General features: G+C 35.3%; 2 protein-coding genes across 7 annotated transcripts in view; one reads left to right on the top strand and one right to left on the bottom strand.

The window, feature by feature from the left end:
* PYROXD1 (pyridine nucleotide-disulphide oxidoreductase domain 1) overlaps positions 1–7,861 on the top strand; it is a 35,914-nt gene extending 28,053 nt beyond the window's left edge. For 2 of the 4 annotated variants that reach the window (XR_012420067.1, XR_012420066.1), the window contains 5 exons: positions 513–642; positions 1,479–1,596; positions 2,231–2,353; positions 4,864–5,001; positions 6,244–6,717. Coding sequence is in view for 2 of the 4 variants with exons in the window: in XM_065523864.2 (XP_065379936.1) it covers positions 513–642; positions 1,479–1,591; positions 2,231–2,353; positions 4,864–5,001; positions 6,244–6,492 (753 nt within the window). In the remaining 2 variants the exon portion in view is untranslated. Of the gene's footprint in view, positions 1–512; positions 643–1,478; positions 1,597–2,230; positions 2,354–4,863; positions 5,002–6,243 lie in introns of all 4 variants that reach the window. The other 2 variants (XM_065523864.2, XM_005570328.5) reach the window with 1 other exon arrangement.
* Positions 6,652–15,160, bottom strand: part of RECQL (RecQ like helicase) — a 32,851-nt gene continuing 24,342 nt past the window's right edge. For all 3 annotated transcript variants that reach the window (XM_045364841.3, XM_015430473.4, XM_065523862.2), the window contains 8 exons: positions 14,801–14,882; positions 13,324–13,472; positions 13,116–13,233; positions 12,468–12,606; positions 11,182–11,273; positions 9,129–9,348; positions 8,683–8,812; positions 6,652–8,070 (listed from right to left, as the gene is read on the bottom strand). In XM_045364841.3, coding sequence (XP_045220776.2) covers positions 7,918–8,070; positions 8,683–8,812; positions 9,129–9,348; positions 11,182–11,273; positions 12,468–12,606; positions 13,116–13,233; positions 13,324–13,472; positions 14,801–14,882 — 1,083 coding nt within the window. In that variant the 3' untranslated portion in view covers positions 6,652–7,917. The remainder of the gene's footprint in view (positions 8,071–8,682; positions 8,813–9,128; positions 9,349–11,181; positions 11,274–12,467; positions 12,607–13,115; positions 13,234–13,323; positions 13,473–14,800; positions 14,883–15,160) is intronic.

The following is a 15,160-nucleotide window of genomic DNA, read 5'->3' on the forward strand; positions in this document are numbered from 1 at the left end:
CCGCCTGGGTTCAAGCGATTCTCCTGCCTCAGCCTCCCGAGTAGCTGGGACTACAGGCACACGCCACTAGGCCCGGCTAATTTTTTAATTTTAGTAGAGACAGGGTTTCACCATATTGGTCAGGCTGGTCTCAAACTCCTGGCCTCAGGTGATCCACCCACCTTGGCCTCCCAGAGTGCTGGGATTATAGGCATGAGCCACTGTGCCCAGCAACTACTGTAATTAAAAATATATATATTTGTAATTATCAATGAGGCCTAGACTAAAAAACATTCCCTCGATGCTGTCTGCTAATGCAGATACCAAATCTCTTAAGTTACTAAATGAATTTTCGTTCACTCCTTTCATGTGCATAAAGAGACTTATTTTAGGGCACTCAATGTGTTTTCATTTGTATTATAAGAATTATGTTTTCTATATGTTTCTACAAGTATAAGTTTTTTCTTCATCATTAGTAACCCAGGTCACTCTTTCTGGAAGTATTATGCTAACTAGTATTTTCTTAATGTTAGTTTTCTCATAAGATTCACCTTGAAACTATGTGTGAAGTAAAGAAAATCTACCTTCAGGATGAGTTTAGAATTTTGAAGAAAAAGTCCTTCACTTTCCCGAGAGACCCTAAGTCAGTTACAACTGATACAGGCAAGTAATGAAAGAAGAAGAAATATATATAACCACTTAATTAAAAGGAAAGCAATTTAATCCTGCTGTGTTATATATTAAACATAACTTCATATTTCCATATAAAATTTAAACATGAAAAGTGAAGACCATAATGTAATAACATTCACTTCATTTCACTATCCGTTGTTTTCTAGTAAATTAAACTGTGTAGGGCATTACATCTTACATAGAGTTCATAGTGTTTTGATCAACAATCAGAATATATTGTAAATCCAAATAAAACAATAACTTGCAGCTCTTAAAGGTGACATGATTTCACCCAAATCGGATTGAAAATGTATATTTTGGGGACTAAGATGCAGCTTTCCTAACTCCAATTCCACAACTCCTCTGAGAATTGCCATGATTTGAAGAAATATACTCAGTGAACTAGCATATGAAATATTCTACTGTTCTGAATTCTTCATATTTTTCCATAGGAAAGGGGAATTTGAATAGGAATAGTGAGGGAAAACACCCAGTTGAACTAAACACGAGGTGGCGTGTAAAGTATTACGAAAGATTTTTAGAGAAATAATTTAAATTTACTTTGTCAAAATGTATGTGTCCAAATTTGAAGGAAAAACATTTGAAATGCCATGGTTTTAAAATTATACCCAAACGAGATGATGTTAATTGCATTAAAATTGCTTTAGCAAATATGCCTCATAAGAATTACTAAGGAGTGTGCTACAAAGTCATCTCTTGCCTACCTTTTACTTTCTTTCTTTGTTTCTAGTCATTGTAGTCACATGCACTGCTGTGGTGGTGGTTCCATTTGCAGATAAAGTCTGTTTTTCTTTTTTTTCTTAAAGAGATGTGGCCTGTCTATGTGGAATTGACCAATGAAAAGATATATGGCTGTGATTTCATTGTCAGTGCTACAGGAGTTACACCAAATGTAGAACCTTTTCTCCATGGTAACAGTGTAAGGTGAAACTTCTTTGTCCAGCTGTGAATATATTTGAAGTATTTTTGTGAAGATCTTTAGTTCTCAAACATGAATAATAATTATTTCAGTATACAACTGTAACTTGATATGGTTGAAAACAGTTTGGTTAAAACATTGTCTTGATTTACAGTATTTCTTACTGCTTAAAATCCTTACATAGTTACATCCTGGCATAAGCGTCATCAGTAATGGTTTATAATGTACAATTTGTTTATCTAAATGTTGGTAAGAGACTGACGCCTCCTGTGACTTCTCAAAAGTGATTCTTTTAGAGAAACCATCTTGTATTTTTTGCTTTTCAACACTTGAAGCTTACAAAAAAAAAAAAAAAAGAATATTCTTATAGTTATGGGTAGGGTAGCAAGATGGTTATTGGATACTTTTCATGTTGAAATTCTAAGAATTTTATGGATCAATCTTAGTTGGAATTTGGTCCATGGAAATTTGGCTGACGTGTTTCTAAACTTTGTGGCTATTTTTCATTTTCTCATTAAAGATGAGCATGCCAAAGTATAACAGTTTAATTTGTTTTTACCTTAGAATGGAAAAAATCATGTTTCTTTTTCTTTTTTTTTTTTTTTTTTACCACTTACGCTTACGGGGAACATTGTTTAGTTTAATCTAGGAGAAGATGGTGGCCTGAAAGTGGATGATCATATGCACACATCCCTTCCTGATGTCTATGCTGCCGGTGACATCTGTACTGCATCCTGGCAGCTGAGCCCAGTCTGGCAGCAGGTAAGCTAGCATATGTGATCGTGTTTTTATCAGAGATTCTGTCTGAAAATAAAGCGGTTGTTACCAACAAATCCAACTTCTGGTTTTCCAACTTTGCTGCTTAAGTGGGAAGCTAGCACAGAGTTGTTATATATATTAAAAAAAAAAAAAAAAAAAAAAAAAAACTAGAATATTTCCCTGTTTGGTAAGTTATTATAATGGTAGATTGGGCTATCTTTTAATTTAAAGGAAATTATGGGCTGTCACTTTGTTTTTCATTCTTACGTGCTTGTCAGCACTGTCCAGGAGAACTTTTTGTGATGATAGAAATGTTTAATTCTGCACCATCCAGTCAGGTAGCCAGCAGTATGTGACATGAGCACTTGAAATGTGGTTAACGTGACTAAAGACCTGAATTGTTATTTTTACTTACTTTTCATTAACTTTAAATAGCTATATGTGGCTAGTGGCTACCATGTTGGACAGCACAACTTTAGATTTAAAAAACTACTAAGATTGTAAATTATATAGATAAAGCATTCTATTCCTGGATGATCCTATTCTGTCCCTGTGGTAATTATTACTACAAAATGTTCCTGGCCGGGAGCGGTGGCTCACGCCTATAATCCCAACACTTTGGAAGGTCGAGGCAGGTGGATCATCTGAGGTCAGGAGTTCGAGACCAGCCTGAACAACATGATGAAACCCTGTCTCTACTAAAAATACAAAAAATTAGCTGGGCACGGTGGCATGCGCCTGTAATCCCAGCTACTCAGGAGGCTGAGGCAGGAGAATCACTTGAACCTGGGAGGCGGAAGTTGCAGTGAGCTGAGATCACGCCACTGCATCCCAGCCTGGGCAACAAGAGCAAAACTCCGTCTCAAAAAAAAAAAAAAAAAAGTTCCTGTCGTAAACACCTTTCCTGAGCCTTAACAAGTCCCAACTAGATCTAGACTTTTTCGAACCCTCACAGCTTTACCTACGTCCTCCTAACGGTGGAACAAAAATACTAGAGGAAGATAAAGACAGTGACCAGAGGTGTGCAGAGGGGTAGAGACCTAGGTAGATGTTTGAGATAAAGGAACCCTGCAACATTTATCTTTGTTAAAGACCAGCTCCACAATGAGGGACTTTATTCATTCAGAGTAACTATGCAGTGTGAAGTAGTAGAAGAGCTAAAAGTATTTCAAGAGGCAGCACCATCATTTTGTGTTCTTACAGACAGTAGAGACATCAGTCATAGGAGAGTGGTTGCAGCCTTTTTGTTTCTAACCTGCCCCATTCTATGTCATTTCTGTGGCAAGACTATCACGAATTCTTAGAGTTGGAATTTGTGGGTTTTTTTTTTTTTTTTTTTAACATTTTTAATTCTCCGGCGTAAATTATATCTTAATGTGTTATAATCTGAAAGAGGGAAAAAAAATCCAAAAATAAACAGATGTCCCTTGTTTTGAGTGCACCTTATAGACCCCATATCTTGGCTTACACAAGCAGTAAGGATACTAATTAGTTTACGCAGTTCAAGATGCAAATTTTCAGGCCACTTCTATTAGCTGTTCTCTAGTTGTAACTGTGCTCAGTTTTTTCTGACCTCCAGCCATAAGCTGCCTTTCACTTTATCAAATCTATACCTTGTTTACAGAGGAGATTGAAAAAAAAATCTGTATCACTTCTGCTAGAAAGACTTAAAGCTCATGTCTATGATTATATTATTTCTGCAAACAAAAGACAGCATTAAGTACATATGCACATACAGGGAGGTAGAAGGAAACCAAGTGCTTATTAGAGGCCAGTCTATTTAATTCTCTCAGTAGTTACGGAGTAGGTAGTGTTATGTTTATGTTTCAGGTAAATGAACTGAGGCTCAAGAAAAGTTAACTATATGTGTAGATCTGGTGATATTAAAATCCACCGTGACTTCCAAGATCAGTGTTCTTTTATACCAGGGAGTCTCAAAACTTTGTAGAAATAAAATAAAAATACAATAGAGGATAAATTGATACTGTCATATAAAACAATTTAAATGACTTCCCAGAATCAGTTGCTGAAATATTTATGTTATCCTGGGGTGAGGCACCAACAGTCTGTCTGACCACTGAGGTCAACAGCATGGCAGACCTTAACTAGTGCATAAAAGTGAAGGTTGCTGGAAAACAGAACAAATTCTTCAGTGATAATTTGACATCTCTATTAATGGTGATGACAAATTTTTGAAGAAAGGACTGGTTAATTAAAACATTTTTCTCACCTGGTATAGCTTAATATAGTTTCATAATATTTAATAGAAATGCTACTAAAACAGGCATGATTGGGTACCATCTTTTAATTTTAGAGGCAGTAATTTAGATAGAATTAACAAATACCAAAAATCAGTCTGATTAGTTGTCCATTGGTGACTGCTTCTGTGGCAAAGATGACAGAAGGACTCTCAAACATTGAACTCCTTTAAGTGAATTTACGAGGTTAAGATAACATTTTTCAAATACTGATCATGAAAAATGACATTGTGTAACATTTTTTCATTATTTCAGATGAGGCTGTGGACCCAGGCTAGACAGATGGGATGGTATGCAGCAAAGTGCATGGCTGCAGCGAGTTTAGGAGACTCCATTGACATGGATTTCAGCTTTGAACTGTTTGCTCATGTGACAAAATTTTTTAACTATAAGGTAAGATAGTTAAGCATATTAACGCCTTCTCTGCTTGTTAGTCTTACGACTATGGTAAATTGTCTAATTTTCTTGCTTGAATAAAAATGTACATAGTTTTAATCATCTTACAAAAAAATGACATTTTTCATTTCTTACAAACCAATACCTGGTATTATTGCTGGTCTTAATCCCTAATCATCTGATAATTATTATCCACCTTACTACTATTCTATTTTAGTTAAGAGGGGAAAAAATTTCTCTCCAGATCTGTTCCCCGTTGGTGCATTTTTAACTTTTACTTGTGATTCATTTTTTTGTGAATTTACTTGTGATTTACTTTCTTTGTGAAGGGAACTAACAGCTATTGTACACAAAAATAAACCAAGTGCCTTCCTGTATGTATTATCTTATTCAGTCCTCTTTACATTACTCTGACGAAGGTTGTTTTGGGTTCCCCCCCCCCCCCCCCCCCAATTTACAGAGGAGAAACATACTCAAAAGGCTCAGGGAAATTTTTTTTTTTTTTTGAGACGGAGTCTCGCTCTGTCGCCCAGGCTGGAGTGCAGTGGCGCAATCTCGGCTCACTGCAAGCTCCGCCTCCCGGGTTCACGCCATTCTCCTGCCTCAGCCTCCCGAGTAGCTGGGACCACAGGCACCCGCCCCTGCGCCCGGCTAATTTTTTCTATTTTTAGTAGAGACGGGGTTTCACCATGGTCTCAATCTCCTGACCTTGTGATCCACCCACCTCGGCCTCCCAAAGTGCTGGGATTACAGGCGTGAGCCACCACGCCCGGCCAAGGCTCAGGGAAATTAAGTCACTTGTCCATGAAAGCTCTAATTCAGTTCCTTGCCAAATCTTTAAACCACGACCCCACATCGTTTAATGTATCCACATCCTACATATTTATATATTCACTAGTTTTAATGTTCATATAGATTGGTAGAATCACCTACCTATATTCACTAGATATTTTTAGTGTTAAAACACTAATTAACATTAATTACTAATAAATAACATTAATATTTCACTATATTCACCAGAATTTTTTGGTGTCAGTGTAGATTGTGTGGTGGTGTCATCTGTAGAATTAATGCATGCTATTCAAACATTTTCTTTGGGACTGTCCCCAATAACATTTTTAGTTATAAAATTTTGTGGCATCATTTTTCTGCTGGCTATTCTAACATGACACAAAATAACTACCCATTACATTTTCTGTTTGATACTCATGACAATAACCTTTTTATCTCTATACATAGGTTGTACTGCTGGGAAAATACAATGCACAGGGCTTAGGTTCAGATCATGAATTAATGCTGAGATGTACCAAAGGACAAGAATACATCAAAGTCGTCATGCAAAATGGACGAATGATGGGAGCTGTCTTAATTGGTGAAACTGATTTAGAAGAAACATTTGAAAACCTAATCTTAAACCAAATGAATCTTTCATCATATGGAGAAGATCTGCTAGATCCAAATATTGATATAGAAGATTATTTTGACTGAAAATGGAATTTCTTCAAGAATCATATAAAGTTCCAGATGACACCAGAAGAATCACAAGTCAGTAAAATCAATGACTGCATTGAGTTAATGATGACCACACTGAAAATTACTGAAGTGATAATGGTATTAGTGGAAAAGTATAAAAACATAAATTCCAAATTTGAAATCAGTTCAAATAGTTTATTTATAATCTTTCCAATACAGCAGTGACCGCTTAGATAAAAATCTTAAGTTATTTATTTCTATGTTTTAAACATAAATATGTTTACTTGTGACTTAGCTTTGAAGCAAATTTAGCTAAGTTATCAACTTAGCCAAATGTACTCTAGTAGACTAGAACCATTCTTTGTGAAATGTCAAAATATGACTGTGGTTTCAGGAACTTTAAAATCGGTTTTATTTTACTTTAAATAGAGATGTAGCAGTATCTCATCTGCTAATATTTATAATGATGACTTACTCCTTTTTTGTTTGAATTGTACTTCTGGTTTTATAACCTGAAATCATCTTGTCCAACTCTAGCCCACGGGCCTAATGCAGCCCAGGACAGCTTTGAATGCAGCCCAACACAAATTTGTAAACTTTCTTAAAACATGAGATTTTTGCCGGGCGCGGTGACTCAAGCCTGTAATCCCAGCACTTTGGGAGGCCGAGACGGGCGGATCACGAGGTCAGGAGATCGAGACCATCCTGGCTAACACGGTGAAACCCTGTCTCTACTAAAAAATACAAAAAAACTAGCCGGGCAAGGTGGCAGGCGCCTGTAGTCCCAGCTACTCGGGAGGCTGAGGCAGGAGAATGGCGTGAACCGGGGAGGCGGAGCTTGCAGTGAGCTGAGATCTGGTCACTGCACTCCAGCCTGGGCGACAGAGCGAGACTCCGTCTCAAAAAAAAAAAAAAAAAAGATTTTCTTGCAATTTTTTTTTTAAGCTCATCAGCTATCGTCAGTGTTAGCGTATTTTATGTGTGGCCCAAGACAATTCTTCAGTGTGGCTCAGGGAAGCCAAAAGATTGGACATCCCTGATCTATGTATTTAACTTAAAATATCACTCAGTGAGCCTCTGTCAGTATAATACTGTTTTCAAAAAGATAGTTATGTCAAAAGAAAAAATATAGCTAAGTATATAAAGGCATAAAAAACTTAAGACAATTATATGAACTTATTCTCAAATATTTTACATATAAAGTGTTTTACATAAAAATTTTTCCCTTGTATTATACTGGAAAATTATATAATTCATGATCTCTAATTTTCAAACGTTCTCAAAAGTTTAGATCTTCAGAGTTAAGCTCTGAAAATATAGATCCATACATATAAAATATCAATGAAATTGCTTTAAAAATTAAACTTTTATCCAACTATAAAAATAATGGCATATACATGCATAAACCATCTTTAATTAGAAAATTTAGTAACGTTCATTTCAGGCATCATCAATTTTTCTTTTCTTAGCTCCTGTATTCTTAGAACCAGATTGCTGAAGCATGTTTGCAGCCTTCTTCTGGAAGTTGCCTGAATTTTTTTCCTCCATCTTTTTATCACCTTGTTCAGAATGACAAGTTTGAGATGATTCAGCCTACGAAAACAATAACAAAGCAAGCACCTTGGTAAAAATTCAGCCATTCAGTTTTCTCATGAGATTAAAGATTTCAAAATATTCTTTTTGTATCAGTTGGCTTTTTAAGTATACAGGGATCTAGTTTTTTTTTATCTGCAAATGTCTATTCAAATATGAGCTCTATTTTGAATAAAAGGGGCTACATTGTGAGAGAAGTTCTAAAGACCTCAAATGTCCTGAGACAGTGGCACCTGACATGCTTTTGCAGACTTGATAATATTTGGTTTATAACAGTGGTTTTTAACCACTGGAACAGCAGAAACAGGCTTCTCAACTATTAATAATCACAACCAAATAAGAGCAGGGAGCATAACAAAATTAGATATTCAAATGGAGTCCTCCCATTCCCAGACATTGGAAACCCCTAGTTTATGTTAAAAGGCCAGTCTAAATTCTTTCACTTATATCTTTACAGAAAAGTATGTTTTCTCTCTTCCATACCCAGAAATCTAATCAGAAAACTGGACCTAGGGGATATGACAGAAAAGCATCCCATAGGCTTTAATATACTTTTAAAATATATAAAATATAATATACTTTAAATATATAAAACTGAAAATAGCCAGTTACCCTGAAAGAGTTCTGCGTGGACTTTGTCACTTGCATAGTAATAGCATGTGCGTCATTGTTCAGAAGATTAGCTTTAGGTCCTATTTTCAAATATGAAATGGTAGCATAAGCTGTAAAACTGTAGTCTTCTCTGCATAAAATAAAGGCCAACAATAAGAAAGTTTTTGAAGGAATCACAGAAAACAAATTTATAAAAGAAATAACTGTGCAATAATTTTTAACACATTGACTTGAAATAATAAAACAAGAATGCAAATAAAGCCTTTAAAGAAAATATTTTTGTTACATTTTTTGATTTATAGTGATTGAAGTTTGAGTGTTTTAGGTAAATTTCCATAGCATTTAAAAGTTCACACAAAATAACTGCAAAACCGTGTATTCTGTTGCAATTAAAAAGAAAAACCATAAAGACAACCTGAAAGGATGATGAATGGGTTTGTACATACTTAAGATACTGCTGTATGAGAAAGTGTGCAATAATCTTCTCCAGGTCTCCACGAGGAAGTGTGGGAGCCACAACACCTGCTACTCTCAGTTTTGCTGCACCCTTTCCCATCCAAGAATCAATCAGTTTCAATGGAGTGAGTTTTTCATTCAGTTCCTCTGCCTGCTTCAGGATCTTGATTAGATCTCTGCAGTACTCTGTTATATTCTTTCTTTCAAATGCTGTAATAAAGCAAATATGGTAGCAGGTAACTGGGATTTAGAAATGAGGGCAAGGATAGGCTATCTTAAGTGGATAAACTGGTTTAAAGCTGGTTATCAATGTGAGCCACCCTAAACACTGATTTTTAAATGTATTCTGAATGAAGACTAGGCTATTCCTCAAGTCTCTGTCACTAGACCAAGTTATGGTCTCTACATTGTGGAGTTTACAGTGATATTTAAAAAAAAAAAAAAATGGTTATCAGAAGCCCTGCCATATACTCTAGAAATCAATGTGTCTGCCAGATGTGATTATTAAGTTACTAAGAGGTGTGCTATATAGGAGACCCTGTCTAGTTATAGGCTCCTGTGCACTCTGATTTAGCAACAAGAATGTCCTCAACTGATACCCCGATTATTAACAGACCAGTACTCTGATTTATATATAACATTCTTGTTATTTTATAAGATGGTTTAATAAACTCATAAACTTCTCTGCAAAGTTAAAAATGTAGTGGCTTCCACCTAACAAGGCATCAGAACTCAGTAAGGTCTTACCATGAGGTCCAGATCTTCAAATACAACACACAGATGACAAAAAGTTAAAATACAGTGCCAAAATGATTGCAGGCAAATCCCAAAATTGGGACTCACCCCAGGAGGGTTCCCAGTTTCACGCAAGAAAGAATCTGAGAGCAAGCCAACAGAGTAAAGTGAAAGCACAGCAAGTTTATTAGCAATAGAGTATAGAAAATGGCTCCACAGACAAAGTAGGGCTACCCCAAAGGCAGAGTGGCACTGTAGATTGCTCACTAGTGATATTTACAGCTACTCATTAGTTACATGCTAAATAAGGGGAATATTATTCGTGAATCTTCTAGAAAAGGGTAGGGAGTTCCTAGAACCATGTAACTTTCGGGCATTGTCACGGCATTTGTAAACTGCCATGGTGCTAGTGGGAGTGTCTTACAGCATGCAAATACATTACATTTTCTAGTTCTAACTGGTTTGGGCCAGTTTCTTTGCTACATCTTGTTTGACCAGATCCTGTTTGATCAGCAGGGTTGTGATCAATGCTCAGAAAACAAGTCCTGCTGATCTACCTTTAAAAGAATTTTAAGTAAATCTCCTATGACTAATTAGCCATTAACTGGATCAAAAATGATTCTCTATAATCTCTATTTTGCACTAAATTTTCTTCTCAATTAGTGACTATAATGTATTAGAGATTATCACATGGTTAGCGTTTTCTTACAGAATAGCATTTCTATTCAGAAGAATTCAAATATTTTCCTTCATTTCTTAAAAATTTCACATCCTCGGTATAGCAATATAAAACGTGTGCATACACATAAGACTTTTCCTTTTATTCAGCTTTGTTTCAAAACTTCATGTTGATACTTTTAATTCTGGAAAATCTGAGTCACACTTTAATCTTTTAAATCCATTTGGAAGTCTAATACTTCTCTCATGTCCCAGCTGTATATACAGTTTTGTGTGTGCCACATAATATTTTGGTCAGTGATGGACCACGTACATGCCAGTGGTCCCAAGAGATTATAATACCATATTTTTACTGTACTTACTCTATGTTAAGATACACAAATACTTAGCAATGTGTTACAGTTGCCTGCAGTATGCAGTACAGTAACACGCTGTACAGATTGGTAGCCTAGGATCAATAGGCTATACCATATAACCTAGGAGACTATACCATCTAGGTCTATGTAACTACACTTTGATGTCTGCACAATGACAAAATCACCTAGTGATGCATTTCTCAGAACGTATCTCCGTCACTAGGCAATATATGACTGTGTTAGCCTATAAAGGTTTACAAAACAACAAACTCACCACTGTCTTTACAGCAGTTATCACACATTTTGTTACATGCTTCTGAGTTCCATACTTCATCAAAATGTTGAGCCATCAACACACGACGACATCTGAAAACACATTTAAAGATACAGATTATTTGAGGATATAATAAAGTTTTAAGAATCTCTTTCAGATTACACCATTATATACTGTATTCGCGTCCTATAACTGCCATATTACCATAAACTTAGTGGCTTTAAACAACACAAATTTATTCTTAACATTTCTGTAGTTTAGATTCAGAAGGTGTACTATGGGTTTCACTGGATCAAAATCAGGGTGTCAGGTTCTTCTCACATCACACAATCTAAAATAATCTCCCGATTTTAAGGTCAGCTAATGAACAGTCTTAATTCCACGTGCAACTCTAATTTCCTTTTGCCATGTGAGGTAAAATACAGGTTAGGAATTAGGACATGAACATCTTTGGGGCACATTGTGCCCCCGACATAGGATTTTTTTCCCCCACATATTCTTGATAAACACTGTTTAAAAAATTGTCTGAGTTCCATTTTTAAATTCAATGTTTTACAACTATTAGGAGAATATTCTCGACAGTAAAATAGTTTCTTATATTTTTAAGTAGCAATATTTGAGTCGAAGCCTTAAAATATGCTTCATGAGAATCTACTGGGCTTTTAAAGACATTTTCATTTTCTCATTTCTTTTAACTAGATTATTGTAGCATCTATTGGAAAGAAAGAACATTTCTATCACTGTCTGCTATTTACCACCTCGACATTTCTGAGCGCTTTTTATGTGATAGGCAATAAGAGCACAAAGATAACTATGACAAAAAGCTTTCAGGAAACAATATAGTCTAACTAAAGCCACCCTAAGTAGATTTAAACTTACTTCTTAAGGAGAAACTTGGTATTTCATTGACACATGAGCTAGCAGGATGGCACATGTTACTGAGCCTGACTCTCAAAATGCCTATCTTAACCACAGACCTTTTCAAAATTATTAAAGCATGTAACTGTACACCAGTGCCAGAGAAAAAAAAGGCTTCAACTGCTATCAGTGTGTCTCAAAAACCTTCAATTAAAAAAGTAGTTTTGGAGGATTATCTCAAAGATAGGGCATCTTTTCTTGAATTAAGGCAGATCACACAGATTGATGTATGGGTACCTACCCTCCAACATCTGCTTTTATAGATCTGTACTTTGGTGTTACACCAATGCAGTTAGTAAGAACTTAAAAATGATGTCATATACTTTCATATTTAATTGATAAAAGTTATACAAAGGTATGTGGCTTACTTGCTTATGTTTTGACAGTATGATACCATCTCATAAAGCTTCTGCTGTCCCACATTTTCCATCACCACCATTGAACTTATTCTGAATATATCTCCAAAGCCATAGTACAAAATACAGTCTGCTTTCATGTCATCTCGACCTGTGGTGTGAGAAACCTTGAGAATGCAGAAACCTTGAGATTGCAGAATTACATTTAAAAATTCAAAATATGCAAAAATGATATACGTAAAAGTAGCAGGCAATGTTTTATACTACATCTAGAAATTTTAGAGATGTGAGAGTTAATTTGTAATGGGTACCCTCAAATTAAAAAAAACTCTAACAAGAGACATCAATCATCAGCTCTACTAAGTTAAAAAATGTGTCTATAATCCAGTTAAGTTACAGATTTGAAATCACTAATTAAAAATTCAGGAGGCAAAGATGAACATCAAATTATCTTAACACACATAAGAAGAAACAATTCAGATAACAACAGAACAGAAGTAAAAATTTCTCCATATGCAAGTAAGTGTCAGACTGCTAAAAATACATTGTTCTAAAAATACTATCCAATAAAGATAAAATATACAGACTTATTAAACACTTATAATGTGTTTTTGGGAAAAGCTTTCTAAAAATTTACTTCTGGATTTGAGTCCTACATACCTGCACGTCCACTCTCTTGGTAATAATTTTCCATGGATTTACTCATTGAATGATGGATGACAAACCTCACATCTGGCTTATCAATTCCCATACCAAATGCAACAGTTGCCACTACTACCTGAAATATTTTAACATTTTATCAGTTAATTAAATCAAGTTTAAATATTTTAAATGTGAATTAGGCTTCCATGGAAGATATATACCTAACCTGAATTTCATTGGCTGACCATTTTCTATGAACTGTGGTCTTATCTTCTGGCTCCAAATTGGCATGGTAAGCACCTGCATGAATTCCCAGATTCTGCAAACTAACCGTAACTTGTTCAGAGTCTTTCTGAGAAAAACAATATATGATTCCTGCAGTAAAATATGTGCATTTGTTAGACAGATATGGTATATTCCTGGAAGATAATTTTCAACACACACATTCGGAACACTGATTAATACAATGCACAGAAGGAAAAAAAGAATTATGAAAACTTTCAAGGCCTTGTGCATATATTGACATTTTGGTATAATTCCAGACTTGAGCACCAGCTTGCTTTAAAGCAGAAATGAGCCTGAGCCATCAGTTTTCATTCCCGTTATCTCTTTTCTCTCTTTATTTCCCACTACACAGTATTTCTCAAACTGATGTCTGTAAGATGCTAACAAATGTGCTATGAATGCAGTGTTCTCCGGATTAATTTTGGGTTAATTTAGATTAATTTGCATGCAAATTAATTTGGAGAACATTGCATTCAACAAAGTTAAATGGGTGTCTCTCTTTATTTTCAGGGATGGTCAGAGCTTCTAGTTTGCTGATATACCCTGTGAATGTCCAGGTAGAATAAATACCTACAACCTTTCTCAAATTTATTTGACCCTAGAACTCCTTTTACCCAGGACACCCATTACTACCTCCTGAAAATCCATAGAACAGTTTAAAATGCTACTTCTACACAAATTCTTTGCTTCGGTAACATTTGTTTAGTCATTAAACCCAGAAAACCATGTATATATGGTTTACTGGTTATATGGTGGCTTTAAACAACACAAATTTATTCTTAACATTTCTGTAGTTTAGATTTAGAAGTGTATTATGGGTTTCACTGGATCAAAATCAGGGTGTCTGGCTCTTCTCACATCACACAATCTAAAATAATCTCCCGATTTTAAGGTCAGCTAATGAACAGTCTCAATTCCATGTGCAACTCTAATTTCCTTCTGCCATGTGAGGTAATGTACAGGTTAGGAATTAGTACAGGTTAGGAATTAGTAGTACATACATATTCAGTATGTACTACTGGATTTACTTATTGCTTTAATGTGTCCTTTACTATAAGGGAGTATATTTTCTATCCCTTTAGAACATCAGTTGCTTAATCCACTATTTTGTACTTAGTGGATACGTACTAAATATGTGCTGTTGATAATTCACATTAAGTCATCAGGTCTATTCTAAAGCAAGTGTAAATAAGCAAAAATAAATCAAGCAATTTGATGACTCATAATCTATGGCATAAGCAAATGTCACACCCAATTTCTAAGATCAAGTGAATTAATTTTATCACACATTTTCAAGTATCTTCTGCTATACATTAATTTTTTGTTGTTATTCAGTTACCAGTATAATTCTCAATATAATATGAAGTCACTTTTTGAAAGTTATCTCTGTCTCCAAAGTTGGTTTGTTTTTACATTACCTGATTGCCCTTTGTATCTCCCATTAATGAGCTTTACAATATCCTCAATAAAATCTTCAGTGTTTGAGGGCTTCTGCCGAACCTAAAAAAAACTTAACTTATTAAAAAGTAAATGAGTACCATTCAAGTGGCTGTCTACTCACAACTTTCAGGATGCAGTTCTTTCATGACCATAGTGTTTTTCTATTACTCTTTCACTTACTCATAGGATTCAACCAATCTGACTCATCTGTTCCTCCTCCCAGACTCTTCTTGATCTTTATTTTTTTAATTTACCAGAGAAGAGCAAGCACAGGAACAGTGAATAACTTGTAAGGATGAAGACTTTTTTATTTTGTGATGCTACTTTTCTAAAAGCAA

Source organism: Macaca fascicularis, chromosome 11 (assembly GCF_037993035.2).
Source record: "Macaca fascicularis isolate 582-1 chromosome 11, T2T-MFA8v1.1".
Taxonomy (NCBI): domain Eukaryota; kingdom Metazoa; phylum Chordata; class Mammalia; order Primates; family Cercopithecidae; genus Macaca; species Macaca fascicularis.